The 13,845-nt window shown below is 33.8% G+C and overlaps 1 protein-coding gene across 1 annotated transcript; it reads left to right on the top strand.

Annotated features, from left to right (window-relative positions):
• Window positions 1-494: 494 nt before the first annotated feature.
• Window positions 495-4,945, top strand: LOC145947653 (uncharacterized). The gene is made up of 3 exons (XM_083057437.1): window positions 495-557; window positions 1,017-1,610; window positions 4,775-4,945. The coding sequence occupies exons 1-3, from the start codon at window positions 495-497 to the stop codon at window positions 4,943-4,945; spliced, it is 828 nt and encodes a 275-aa protein (XP_082913563.1).
• The last annotated feature ends 8,900 nt before the right edge of the window (window positions 4,946-13,845 follow it).

The following is a 13,845-nucleotide window of genomic DNA, read 5'->3' as shown; positions in this document are numbered from 1 at the left end:
CCAGTAAAACAGAGAGACGCAGTAGCCTGATGCTGCCGAATATCCATATTCTCTTCATTAATTGGAACTGTTGTCGTTGCAGGAGTCGCAATCGGAGATCGATCCAAATGCATCTTGAATTTCTCCTGAAGTACACGAAGTCCAGAAACTTGGAATCCTTGAAACTCGACGACTCGAAGATCTAGTCGATTCGAAGCTCACAAGGAGAAACTGCACAAGGATCACAGCAGAAAAACTGGGAAAACTCGAAGTTCTCGTAGATCACTGATTTTAAATATGCCGTATAATCCAAAATAACGGGGTCACCAGTTGTGGATATTTTATATAAAATAACTAGACTTCGGATGTATTTATAAATCTTTTTATATAAAGTTAGATGTGTACAAGCAATGGTTTTTATAAAGAATGATAATTGAATAAATGTTATAAACAAAATACAATCTGTTGTTAAGCATCATTAATATATAACTAGAAGTTAGTAACAAATTAATTGAATGAGGTTGGTAACAATAAAAGTTCCTAAAATAAGGCAGGAATCGGAACAGGAACGCCTGTGGGTATTTTATATAAAATAACTAGACTTCGGACCGTATTTATAAATCTTTTTATATAAAGTTAGATGTGTACAAGTGAATGGTTTTTATAAAGAATGATAATTGAATAAATGTTATAAACAAAATACAATCTGTTGTTAAGCATCATTAATATATAACTAGAAGTTAGTAACAAATTAATTGAATCACAAAATCGCGCGGTCGCGAGTTGGCTCTTTAAATCTTGTTTGCGTGATACTTTATTATCTTATAAAGAATTTGCGAGTCTCCCTCGTGAAGAAGGTATGTTATTAAAGTTTGTGAGATTTTCGACGGGAGAGATAAGGAGTCGACGAGGAGGGAATGAAAAGTTTCCGATGACGCTCCAAGAAAAAGCAAGTAACGGAACGAAGATCGCATCCCGGTATCCGTCGTCGCGGATCAACGCGGCGTAAACGTGCAAACACTCCGCATCGACGACAGCCGTACGGTTCTGTCAGTATACCCCAACTGGTCTACGAGCTCCTCACTATCGATAAGTACAATCAAGAGGCGAAACGCTTTCAGTCTCCGGAACGCTTCAGGACACCCCGTCGAAGAATACAGAAATATCACGAACGGCAAAGGCTTCCGTACGAGATGGTCGACCGGCGTGATAGCCCGGAATCCGTCCAAGTGCCCGAGTACGGGATGGAATCTAGACCCACGTCCATTGAAAGTCTCACGGAGTCGATGGACGCTGCAAATAACTCGGCGCCGAGTTCCGCGAACAGCAGCGTGTCTAATATCTCAACGAAGCCGATCGCGTTAGCGAACTCGCTCAACAGCGCCAGAGCGCTCTTCAGAAAGAAGTCCCTGGTTCAGCTTATAAACAATTATGTTAAAGCAGGCATCGAGGAAGGGAAGCGACAGGCGAAGAAGTACATCCGCAAGGCGCTGTCCTTTGGCGTGAGATCGGGTTACCTGATCCCGGCCGATCGACAGGGTAACGTGCTTCACGTGTGCCCGACCCTGGACACGGGATCTTGGAGCACAAGACGAGCTGACGTCGAATCACGTCGGGGTCACCAGTTGTGGGTATTTTATATAAAATAACTAGACTTTGGATGTATTTATAAATCTTTTTATATAAAGTTAGATGTGTACAAGTGAATGGTTTTTATAAAGAATGATAATTGAATAAATGTTATAAACAAAATACAATCTGTTGTTAAGCATCATTAATATATAACTAGAAGTTAGTAATAAATTAATTGAATGAGGTTGGTAACAATAAAAGTTCCTAAAATAAGGCAGGAATCGGAACAGGAACGCCACAAGTTCTAAACCGAGTTCGACACCTGTTAGTTCGACAATGAATCAAACTACTGCTACTACAACTCGTGTAATTACATAAACAATATGTAATTAAAATTTTAATCGCTTATCTAATTAAAAATTAACCGATTTATGTCGTGTCATTTTAATCGCAAAAATCTCAATAATCCATTAAAATTATTTTCAAACCGATAAATTGCGAATTATACAAATTTTATTTTCTATAGTAACATGTCATATGATATGAAAGATTATAGATAAAGGGAGCCTCGCGAGAGAGACTTCGGAACTCTTTGATGATACGTCATCTCGTTCGCTCTTTATTCATTCTCGCTCTGCCTTCGACGACATCGAGAACCTTTCCTTATCTACAATAAATTCACGAATGTAAATATCTTTTAAATAAAAATTAAAACTTTTAATTTGCATTTTATCGGTTTAAAAATAATTTTAATGGATTAATGAAATTTTAGCGATTAAAATGACACCAAACACGACATAAATCGGATAATTTTAAATTAAATATGTAATTTGAATTACTTGTTCAGTGAAAAATTATCCAATTTATGTTATAATTGATGTCATTTTAATCGCAAAAATCTTATTAATCTAATAAAATTACATTCAAAAATATAAAATAAAAAATATAAAAAATTTAGTACAAACAAAAGCCATTTGTCACATAAATAAAACAAGCCAGAAAAGTAAAATAAGTAATATTAAACCTCGGGAGAGATTTCAATGCTTGTTTACAAGATATGAAAGAAGAAAAGAAGAAAATAAAGAGAAAGAGAGAGAGAGAGAGAAATTTGGCTTTTAAATTTGTTACATTTCCTATATGTCATTTCCATAATAATGTGTATAATAATATATATATAATATCTGAAAAATGACGTGGAAAATGTGTGTATATATATATATTATAAATTTAAGAGCTAAATTTTTCCTTTTAAAAAATACTGTGAATAAATGTTTTTGAAAAGAAACATCGTCATTTCGAAATATATACATGTACGATATATTTAAATAATTATATACCAGGTGTCCCATTTTAAAGGACCCACTCAAATATCTCATTGTTAGAAACACTGCGTTAAATCGAAAAATGTTTCCTACAAAAGTTGTAGGGTTTCGAGGGGGACATAACATAGTAATATTCATATGACCTTGGACGGCGTCTCCAAGATCAAATGAAAGTGAGAATGAATTTTGAAAAGAAGAAAAAATATTAGGAAAATAAAAAAATGCTTCAGATAAAAGTTGTTCAAATTAATTAGTAGAAAAAGATGTTATAATAAAAAATATGGGTTTCCATTTAAAAAATTCATTCTCACCTTCACTTGATCTTGGAGGCGCCGCCCAAGGTCATGTGAATATTACTATGTTATGTCCCCCTCGAACTCCTACAACTTTTGTAGGAAACATTTTTCGATTTAACGCAGTGTTTCTGAGATATTTGAGGGGGTCCTTTAAAATGGGACACCCGGTATATAAATATTTCGTATATACTCGTATATACATATATATACTCTAAAATGATTTTTTTAAAAATTGCATTTCTCGTGTTACTATATACATGTATTATTTTATCACCTCTTAGGCCCGTATTCATAGTCCGTTCTCATATTTAAGACCGTCTTAAGTACAGTCTTAAGACGCCCTCTAGATTCATAGTCGAAAAATGAGTAAGGACTTGATCAAAATCTCAAGTTTTAACTTGTCGAAGATGATCTTATTTCTGAACGCTTAATATGTTTCATATACATATCTTATTTGACATAAGCACATGCTTAATATAATCTTATTAGTTATGTATTCATAGCATTCAAGATCGTCTTATTTGACATATATATTGTTAAATAAGACTATCTTCGTCAAGTCGTGGTCAAAGAGGACTTAAGCAAAGTGAATTAAGGTTATGATAAAAGTAAATAAATAATACATAATGAATTTGGCAAATCTTGATATTGAAGATATTAATTTTTCAAATGATGAAGAAGATAATGAAGAAATTCGTGCATCAAAACGCTACATTCGTGATAAACAAAATCCATTTGAATTTTATAATGGGCAAGAATTCAAAAAAAGATTTCGCTTTTCAAAAAATTCTGTGATGTTTGGTATTTTACCATTGATAGAAGAGGGATTGGCAAAAATTAATAACCGCGGTTTGCCAATCTCTCCTGTTTTACAATTATTGATCTGTTTGAGATTCTATGCAACAGCAAGTTTCCAGGTTAGTTTATATACATATGTTACGTCCTGTGGACTCCACGATTCTTTTCTTTCAAAGAATGCAAGGCGATGATTGAAAAATCACAGGCGTGGGATTAAGACTATGATCTGGCAGGCGAAGCAGCTGACCGGAGACGGTTAATCGTAAAAATAAAAATAAAAAAAGGAGAGATACATACCAGATGTAACTCGCGGTGTCTGAAATTCTCGCTTTGACTAGTTGACAACTCGCGCTTGAAAAGCAATAAAAATCTTTCTTTTAAAGGAAAATTTTACTTAAAAAGCAATAAAAACTTTTTAGAAGGAAATCTCCACTTGAAAATCAATAAAAATTTAGAAGAAAACTTCCACTTGAAAACGAATAAAATTTTACCAGACTAACAACGATAACCGAATCCAAACAAATGCCGCCTGACAGATCACCGAGATAATCTCGAGAGGATAATAAAAATATAAACCTCAACAAATTCTCCATTGGTCAAAACCTAGGGCCCTAAACAAAAGCCCTGACCAATCCCGATAAACTTTTAAAGTCAAGAGACGCCTCCGGGACTGAAAGGGCGTCATTGAAAAATTTCCTATTCGTCAGGAAATGTTAACAAACTAACGGGAAGGAGGAGCAAGAAGGTTTATATACCCGCGATATCCCTCGAGAGATTTAGATTTTTAGTCCGAACTTTCGAGCGCAGTTTGCCGTGTATAAGCTATCCGAGATCGTATCTAGACTCTTCGGACCTTTATACTTTCAATTTCGAAATCCGCTTTCAATTCGAATTTCGACGTTCGTTAGAGTGCAAGTGAAGAAAAAACATAGTGGAAGTCCGGAAGACCACACCAGACTAGAACCCTGCAGCAATTAACAACGCACTCTACTAACAGTAAGTCAAGACACACATATATGTATATAACAAAGGAACAAGATAAAGTACAATTTTCACCCCGTATCAAAATAATTCTTGGATTTAAGATAAGCCATCTTCTTTATCTCCTTTTGCGCAAGTGCTATCATATCCAACTCTAAACCTTCTTCTCCCTCTCTCTTTCATCCCGAAAAATCACTCAGGATTTCCCGTGATAACGGCGAGATCCGTGATTTCCTTCACCCCGAAAATCACTCAGGATTTCCCGTGATAACGGCGAGATCCGTGATTTCCTTCACCCCGAAAATCACTCAGGATTTCCCGTGATAACGGCGAGATCCGTGATTTCCTTCACCCCGAAAATCATTCAGGATTTCCCGTGATAACGGCGAGATTCGTGATACCGTTTACCATACCTTTCCCCTATCCAACATTATCCAGTCTCTCTCTCTCTCTCTCTCTCTCTCTCTCTCTCTCTCTCACCCTTCCTCTCTCTCTAGAATACTACAAGCGCAAGGAATAAGAAATAAAATTAATAACGACAGAATGAAACGAGAATAGTATTCCAAGAATTATTTCGAAATTGCACTCGATCGCCTCGATCTATTTTTCTTATCGTTCGTCATTCTTAGTGGACTACTTAAGAAAACGGACTTCGAGAGCTGGGGCAAAGCATGCGCGAAATCGTCGGAATCGACGCCTGAGACAAGAAGTGGCTCGGGCTACGGCCTATTCATTCCCGGACGATAGTCCAACTCAAGAATTATTAGAGCGCCTAATTATAGAACACATTAATATAATAAATAAACACCGCGGAAATAGGAACCCTGACACTCCCCTTGACCCTCTGATTTCCTCTCCAGAGCCATCGCACATTCCATCTTCTGCACCTCAGAACCACCCTCCCTCTCCTCGTCTCAATCATTCTCCCTCCCCCTCACCACTTAATATAGAGTGTGACGAAGGTTGCACTTGCCAAGAGACAGCAGAAATCCCCTTCCTTTATAACGAGGCCTACTCCTTTTTAAGGAGACACATCGGGCAAATTCCATTCCAACGCGAAGACGAATGTTATAGATGGCTCCTTTCTAATTTCCCTATACTAGAGCTCCCACTCCCAGAAGGTGTTTACACCTGCGGGCCAGACGTTCCCGATGAAGAGCAGTTCATGAGAATTGTAGCGGGAAGTCTCCCCGGCGCCCTCATCCCTATGTTTACCCCTATCCATCCCAACCCCATCGGATTCCCCGTCGATATCCTCCGCGCTTTCCTTTTCCCTTCCACCGTCGAAATTACCGAACTTTCTTAACCTAGAATTCTCTCTTACACGCACACACATGGACACTAATTTTATATACCTATTACCATTTAAATTATTGTAACCACCAATCGGGACCCTAAAATTTAAACAATAACTCTTACCCCTTTCTGCCCCGATTGAAGACCTCCGTACTAATGTATCACCCGCGACACATACACATACATTCACTCTTCATTAGCAACTAAGTCCGTCAATAATATTATTATGTATATAAATTCTTTCGTCTTTATATTAGGAATAAATTTATAAATTTCAAAATAAATGATTTTCATTTATTAATAACTCGTTCCCACTCATTCCCGTAAACCAGGATCGCACAAGGTCTCATCCTGCGTAAAAGAGATTAAATTCTCTTGCCAAAAAGGGACCACCGAGCGAACGGCCCTTTAAATAGAGTAAGAGCGACCCTTGCGGTCGTTGACCTATTTGGGCTCAGACGTTCGTTCGGGTCGAACAGACGGATAGTCTGCCGTCGTTCGAAAAGATAAATTTAGTTACGTCCTTCCTTTCGACTCTTCCTTCCTTGAGTCTGGACGTAACACATCTATATATATAAGTGCCGTCCGTCTGTCTGTCTGTCTGTATGTATACGCGAACTCCTTCCACATTTGTGGACCGATTTTTGTGAAACAAGTACCAAAATGTTGTAAATTTTTCGGGGGTGGCTGCTGTGGGGTTTATTTTAATTTTTAAAAAAATTTTTTTTTTCTCAAAAAGGAGGGTATGTTTTCCTGAAAATAATTTTTTTACAGATTTTTACGCCATTTACGCCAATGTGTTTAGGGTGTTCCAAAACATTGTATGTGGGTGGTTGCGTGGGTTTTGCCCACCCGCGCAACCACCCAAATAACCAACCAACGCACTTATACATTTGTTCACCGATTTTCAATAAATTCGTAAAAAAATTCAGCAAATTTTTCGGTGATGGCTACTATATATGTGATTTTTTAACCCACCCTCGCAACCACCCACGCACCCACCTACGCACTCATACATTTGTTAACCGATTTTCAATAAATTGGTTCCAAAATTTCGCTAATTATTCGGGGATGGCTACTATGTGATTTTTTTGGTTTTACACCTTCACCCACCCAAGCAATCACATATTTATTAACCGATGTTTTCGAAATTGGTAGTAAAATTTTCGATATTTTTAAGGGATGACCATTATGGTTATTTTAAAGTTTTGCCCATCAACGCAACCACCCACGCACCAACCTACGCAATCATATATTTTTTTATCTATTTGCATGAAATTGTTAACAAAATTTCGAAAATTATTCGGGGATGGCTATTATATGTGATTTTTTTTAACAAACCCTCGCTACCACCCACGCACCCACCCACGTACTAATACATTTGTTCGCTGATTTTCACGAAATTGGTGAACGATTCGAAATTGGTATTAAAATTTTCAAATTTTTAATTTTTTAAGTTTTGCTAACCCACGCAACCACCCACACACCCACCCACGCACTCATAAATTTGTTAACCGATTTTCACGAAATTGGTACCAAAATTTCGAAAATTATTCGGGGATGAATATTATATGTGATTTTTTTAGTTTTGTCTACTTACGCACCCACCCACGCATCCACACACGCATTCACACATTTATTAAACGATTTTCACTAAATTGGTACTAAAATTTCGCAAATTTTTCAAAGATGATTACTGTATGTGATTTTTTTTTAATTTTGTCTACATACGCACCCACCAACGCACCCACTCACGCATTTACAAATTTATTGACCGATTTTCAAGAAATTGGTAGCAAAATTTAGCAAATTTATTAGAGATGGCTACTATGTGGTTTTTTTTAATTTTACACCCCAACTCACCCACCCACGCATCTACTCACGCGCGTGCGCATTTAAAAAATGTTATTTTATGTTAAAAAACTTTGTAGTTATAAAAGAGAAACATATAGTTTTAATAAAATCATCTTTTGGTAGTGGCGTGATTGTTAAATGGTGTTATTAAGTAAGAGCATTTATTTATTAATGTATTGTTTTTTTTAAATCGTAAAAATTTTTAAATTATTTTGTTCAGTGAGATTTTGCAAAAATCACCCCTTAGAGGTGATGAGTTTTATTTACATGTCATTTCAGAAATGACTATCTATCTATCTATATCTATATATATAAGTAGCTGGTTTCACATATTAAATGTCATCATTGATCAAACGAATACAAATCAATTTGAAAATACAATCATGGAAGAAAATAATATACCGAAAGAAATAGAAAAAGAAATTGAAGAATTTCTAAATGGTAAATATAAATAATAATTAATTTATTTAAATAAAATAATATTTTTTTTTTAATTTGTTAATTGTTTTATTTAAATTAATATATTATCACATTAACATATAATCTAATATGTTTTTTAATTAAAAAATTTCAGTAATTGAAGATGATCAAATAAATACAAATGAATTTGAAAATTCAATTGTGGAAGAAAATAATATACCGAAAGAAATAGAAAATGTTCTGATAAATGAAACAAATGGATTTGAAATTAAAAATATAACGATGAATCAATTAAATATATCAACAGAAATTGAAGAATTTCAAAATGGTAAAAATATAAACAATAATTAATTTATTTAAATAAAATATTTTTTTATAAATTTGTCAATCGTTTTATTTAAATTAATATTATTACATATATATAAAGATATAACCTAATCTATATATATAAATAAAAAATTTCAGTACTTGAAGATGGGCTAGATCATGTATTAATAATGCCATTAGAAGAATTTGAAAAACGAGAGGAGCTAAAGAAGGAGGAGTGTATGAAGAATGAATTTAAAGATAAATTTCAGAAAAAAAATAAAAAGCGGAAAGAAGATAATAATGACAATGATGAAAAAAAGGATAAACAAATTAAAAAAATATAATTTGGTATAAAATAATTATTTAAATTATTAAATATGTGTATTTTGTATTTTTTACATGTTTAGATATTTAATAAAAATTATATATTAAAAATTTTTATTTGTTAATTATTATTTAATAAAATTCGCTGCTTTTTAAATTTCTATACGCTAATTTAATTATTTTTTCAAAATTAATAGAATAAATATTACAACTTTTGTTTGAGATATGCCCAAATATAATATTAATAATTAAATTTTCTACAATTTGCAATATGGGATACGTAACAATAACAGTAATACTATATGTAAAAATTATAGTTTACAAAACTTAATTTAAAATAATTAATAAACTAACATCATAAATAATAAAAATAACAAACAATAATAAAACTAAAAAACTAATAAATAAATAATTAAAAAAATAATATTTATAATATTAATAACAATAAAATATTTATTTAATAATAAATTAATAATAAAAAAATAATATTAATAATATTAATAATAAATTATTTATATAAATAAATAATTATTTATTTATGTAAATAAATTTTTGTTATGTTTTGTGGCGGGAGAGAGAGAGAGGAAGAAGGAGGCTAAAGGGAAAGAAGATATATATCTAACCTAACCATATTATCTCTTTCTCTCTTTCTCTCTTTCTCTCTCTCTCTCTCTCTATCTATCTATTTATCTCTCTCTTTAATATTTAAGTCCAATTATCGGAACCACTTTTAATATTAATTTTAATGAACCTTATTCAAAAGTATCATCTGCCATTATTTCGATAAAAATTTTCCTCAAGGATGGGAAGGATTCAGTACTAGTCCGTGACCTGCTCGATCTCCGGACTACAACCCATGTGACCTTTCTCTTCAAAGAAAAAGTATTTCTAAACACAAATATGGAGACAGCTAACGAGATGGAAAAATTAAATATTCCACACTGCCGAGAGTATCGAGAATAATCAAATTTTAAGAGCTACGCAAAACGTACAAAAAAGAGCAGAAACATGCTACATTCGCTTCGCCCCACTTTGTCTCGCTACTCTCCGATCCCGCGCTCCCCACCCAGTAGGCGGCGCCTACGCTACCTTACGTTGTAGCCACGCGCTGATTGGCAAACTTTAACAATTTATAGCGTAAAAAATAAAGCTCAGATAAAAAATGACTCAGGACTTTTCGATTTAGTTTGTTGTCCTGCACCTGATGGTGTGCTTCGTATACGTTTGTTTAGTTACACTCTGATATATATGTATACGTATATATAAAACTGAAACTGAAGGCAATGGGAAAGTCTACCCAGCCAGTGAAGGCAAGATAGTGGTACTATACCCGATCAGTGAAGGCAGATAGTGGTACTATACCCGACCTTAAAACGCCTTGTTAGCCAAAATAAAAAAACACGTGTTTAATGTTTTTCGATGTACTACGTGTGTGCAAAGTTTCAAGAATATCGGCGAATGGCACTTGAGTAGTGTTACTTGTAAGTATCGTGCTGAACGTAATTGTCAAAAATTGTTTAAAAAATAGTAAACAGTCGGAACTCTTTGAAAAAATGTTTCTAAAGTATAGAACTTTTATAGAACTGCAGAAAATCGTCACATGTTCACTAAATGTCGTGCTGGACGTAGATATTAAAAATCGATTAAAAATTATTAATTGATGAATATCGATCTGAAATTGCATATATATGCTGAACTTGAGTAGAACTATCGGGAATTCTTTTCAAAAATAATATTATTCAACGCGTTTTATATATGTATAGTACTTTAGAGGGGAGGTGTCGTGCTAGATTCGCGAAATTAGCACGACATTTTTTCAATTTTGATTTTTTAATATAAAAAATGCGAAACTTTTTTTAATTTTTATCAGGAACTGTAGAACTATGAAAAATGCTATAAGAACTCTTACTATTTTTTTTTTAATTCGTAAAATGTGCCATCTTCACAGACATCTTAAAGTTATATTTTAACAAGAATAATACTTATATAATTACTATTCTTTCGAAGATTATTTTTTTCTCTCCCTCTCTTTCTCTTTCCTGTTATGCATCGCACATGATTACTCGAGAGATATTTACAGACATTTTCTGTTGCAGGACAACCTGATAGGCAAATCGATCAAAGATTTGTGTCACTCTCATGATCTCAGTATGTTCACGAAGCATTTGAACGATACCCTTCTATTCGGAGAAAATACGAGCGATGTGTACCGATTGTGCGTCCTTAGTCCTGATAAGTACCTCAAGATTCAAACAAAGTCAAAATTTTTCAAAGCAAATGCGATGAATAACGATAGCGATTTCATGATGGCTATTAATTCCATCATCACGTAAGTTTGCACATTACCTTCGATATTTATGAGTACGCAATATTATAAACATGATATCACACTCATATTTTATTCTCTAATTACTCGATAGATGATTGTTCATTGAAAAATACATTGTTGAATGTCATTTGATTATATTATATTATATGAAAATAATATCTTGATATCTTAAAGAAGGCAGCAGCTTAATTATTCCTTTTCTTGGACATAAAGAATTTATAAGACACTGTTTTTGTATAATAAGCTAATTATATGTATATGTCTTAAATATATTTTAATAATTTAAACCACATTTATGATTAAATATTACTTTTTATACTCTGCTTTGAACTTCCAAGAACCAAAAGAGATAATTAAGCTGTTGCAAAACATCTCAATTATGATTTATATAAATTAGTCTTACAATTAGAGTAAAGTGAAAATGTGCAGCTAACTGACAAAAATGTGCCGTTTTATGTTGTTTTTTTATTATGTTTTATTCTTGTTCACAATAGGGACAATGAGTTGATACCTATCGAGAGTGGTCAGCTTTCCAACAACAAGATGTGCTCAGGACACCCTAGTAACCGTTGTGCAAATAATAGTAATAATGATAACGGTAATAATAACAATAACGTGGGTGGTCCGTTGATGCCCTCGCATCTGAACGGTCAAGTGAGTAGTATCAGTGCTCGTGGTATGGCGGTGTCCCACATCGCCACGTCATCGAACTCAATCGCCTTTAACACGGGGGGTACCGGTGCCAGTGGTGGTAACAGTGACACGTGTAACCCCATGACGTCCAAATTTTTGAATTCCGTACAATAATTTTCAATGTAAGATCTTCAAAAAATTGTAGGAATATATGGAATAAAAGCATAAAAATTTCATATTCGATGATACTTTAAAATTTTCTTCCGAACGACTCTAATGATGTCCACTTTATAAGCATTGGACCGCTAACAATGCGAGTACATATGATTAACAACGCCAAACTCATAAGTCTCGAATCTTCAAATGTATGCATGATGATGATCGAATCGACGTTACACCGTATGTTCGATCTCGATCCATGCATTGATGTAACTTTTGACCGATTGGTTAAAATTACCGATACAGTCGATATCAAGTTTACACAATTTTCAAATATCGCGTCCAATGTAACGAATCCTACTGCTAATATTGACCATTACTGCTAATATTGATTTGCATGTTTTAAAAAATGACTCGTGTTCTTTGGATTTGATTATTGGACGTGATTTTATTAAAAACAATTCAATTTCAGTTTTACGATATATAATCCTTCTGGTGAGAATCTTGAGAGTAGAGTTTTACTTTTTCAAGAAATAGCTTCTATAGATGTTATTAAAGAACAGGCAAATAACCTGAGGTCAATTTTGTCTAATATTGATACAGATTTTGATTTGCATGTTAAGAATCAATTAATTTCAACTATTTTAGAGATTGAGAATACTGAAGTACCTCCAATTAAAGATGAGTATTTAGTTAAAGTATCTTTAAAGGACGAGTCGGTTTTTGCTTATGCTCCTCGTCGTTTTGCATGATCGGAACGGTTGCAAATGAGAGAAATTACGGACGATTTACTTAAAAGAAGTATCATTAAAGAAAGTTCCTCACCATATAGTGCGCGAGTAGTACCTGTTAGGAAGAAAAACGGTTTGCTCCGTTTATGTGTGGATATGCGTCCACTTAATTCCAAAGTGATTAAACAAAAATATCCCTTTCCTCTCATTGAGGATTGTTTGGCTCGGTTGAGTAATAAGAGCATTTTTACTTTACTAGATTTGAAAGATGGATTCCATCAGATAAAGCTTCACCCTGATTTTACGAAATTTTTTGCTTTTGCTACTCCTGATGGTCATTTTGAATATAACCGTCTGCCTTTTGGGTTTTGCGAGGCTCCCGCAGAATTCCAAAAGCGTTTAATTCAAATTTTGCAGCCCCTAATTAGAGAGGATAGGGTGTTAGTGTATATAGATGATATTCTAATTCCATCAGTTACTATTGAGGATAATTTGTCTGTTATTAAAGAAGTGCTCTTGTTACTCAAACAATTTAATTTCGAAATAAACTATAATAATTGTCTTTTCTTAAAAAAAGAGTTAGAATACTTAGGGTATATTTTGTCCCCTTCAGGGATAACTCTTAGTAAACGACATACTGATGCGATTAATAGTTTTCCTAAACCTAAAAAATTGGTAGAGGTACAGCGATTTTTGGGTTTAACGAACTATTTTCGCAAATTTATAAAGGTCTTGATAACCGACATGAATTCCAAACTCTGGCATCATGTGTCCGACCTCCATGATTTGCTACCACTGCTAATATTATCCCATTATAATCACAAACCTAAAATGTAAAATTA

The sequence above is a fragment of the Prenolepis imparis genome, unplaced genomic scaffold (assembly GCF_030444845.1).
Source record: "Prenolepis imparis isolate NDT839.2.m4 unplaced genomic scaffold, iyPreImpa1.0 SCAF_113, whole genome shotgun sequence".
In the NCBI taxonomy this organism is placed as follows: Eukaryota; Metazoa; Arthropoda; class Insecta; order Hymenoptera; family Formicidae; genus Prenolepis; species Prenolepis imparis.
The sequence above is the reverse complement of the archived record's forward strand: the minus strand, read 5'-3'. Positions and strand labels throughout refer to the sequence as shown.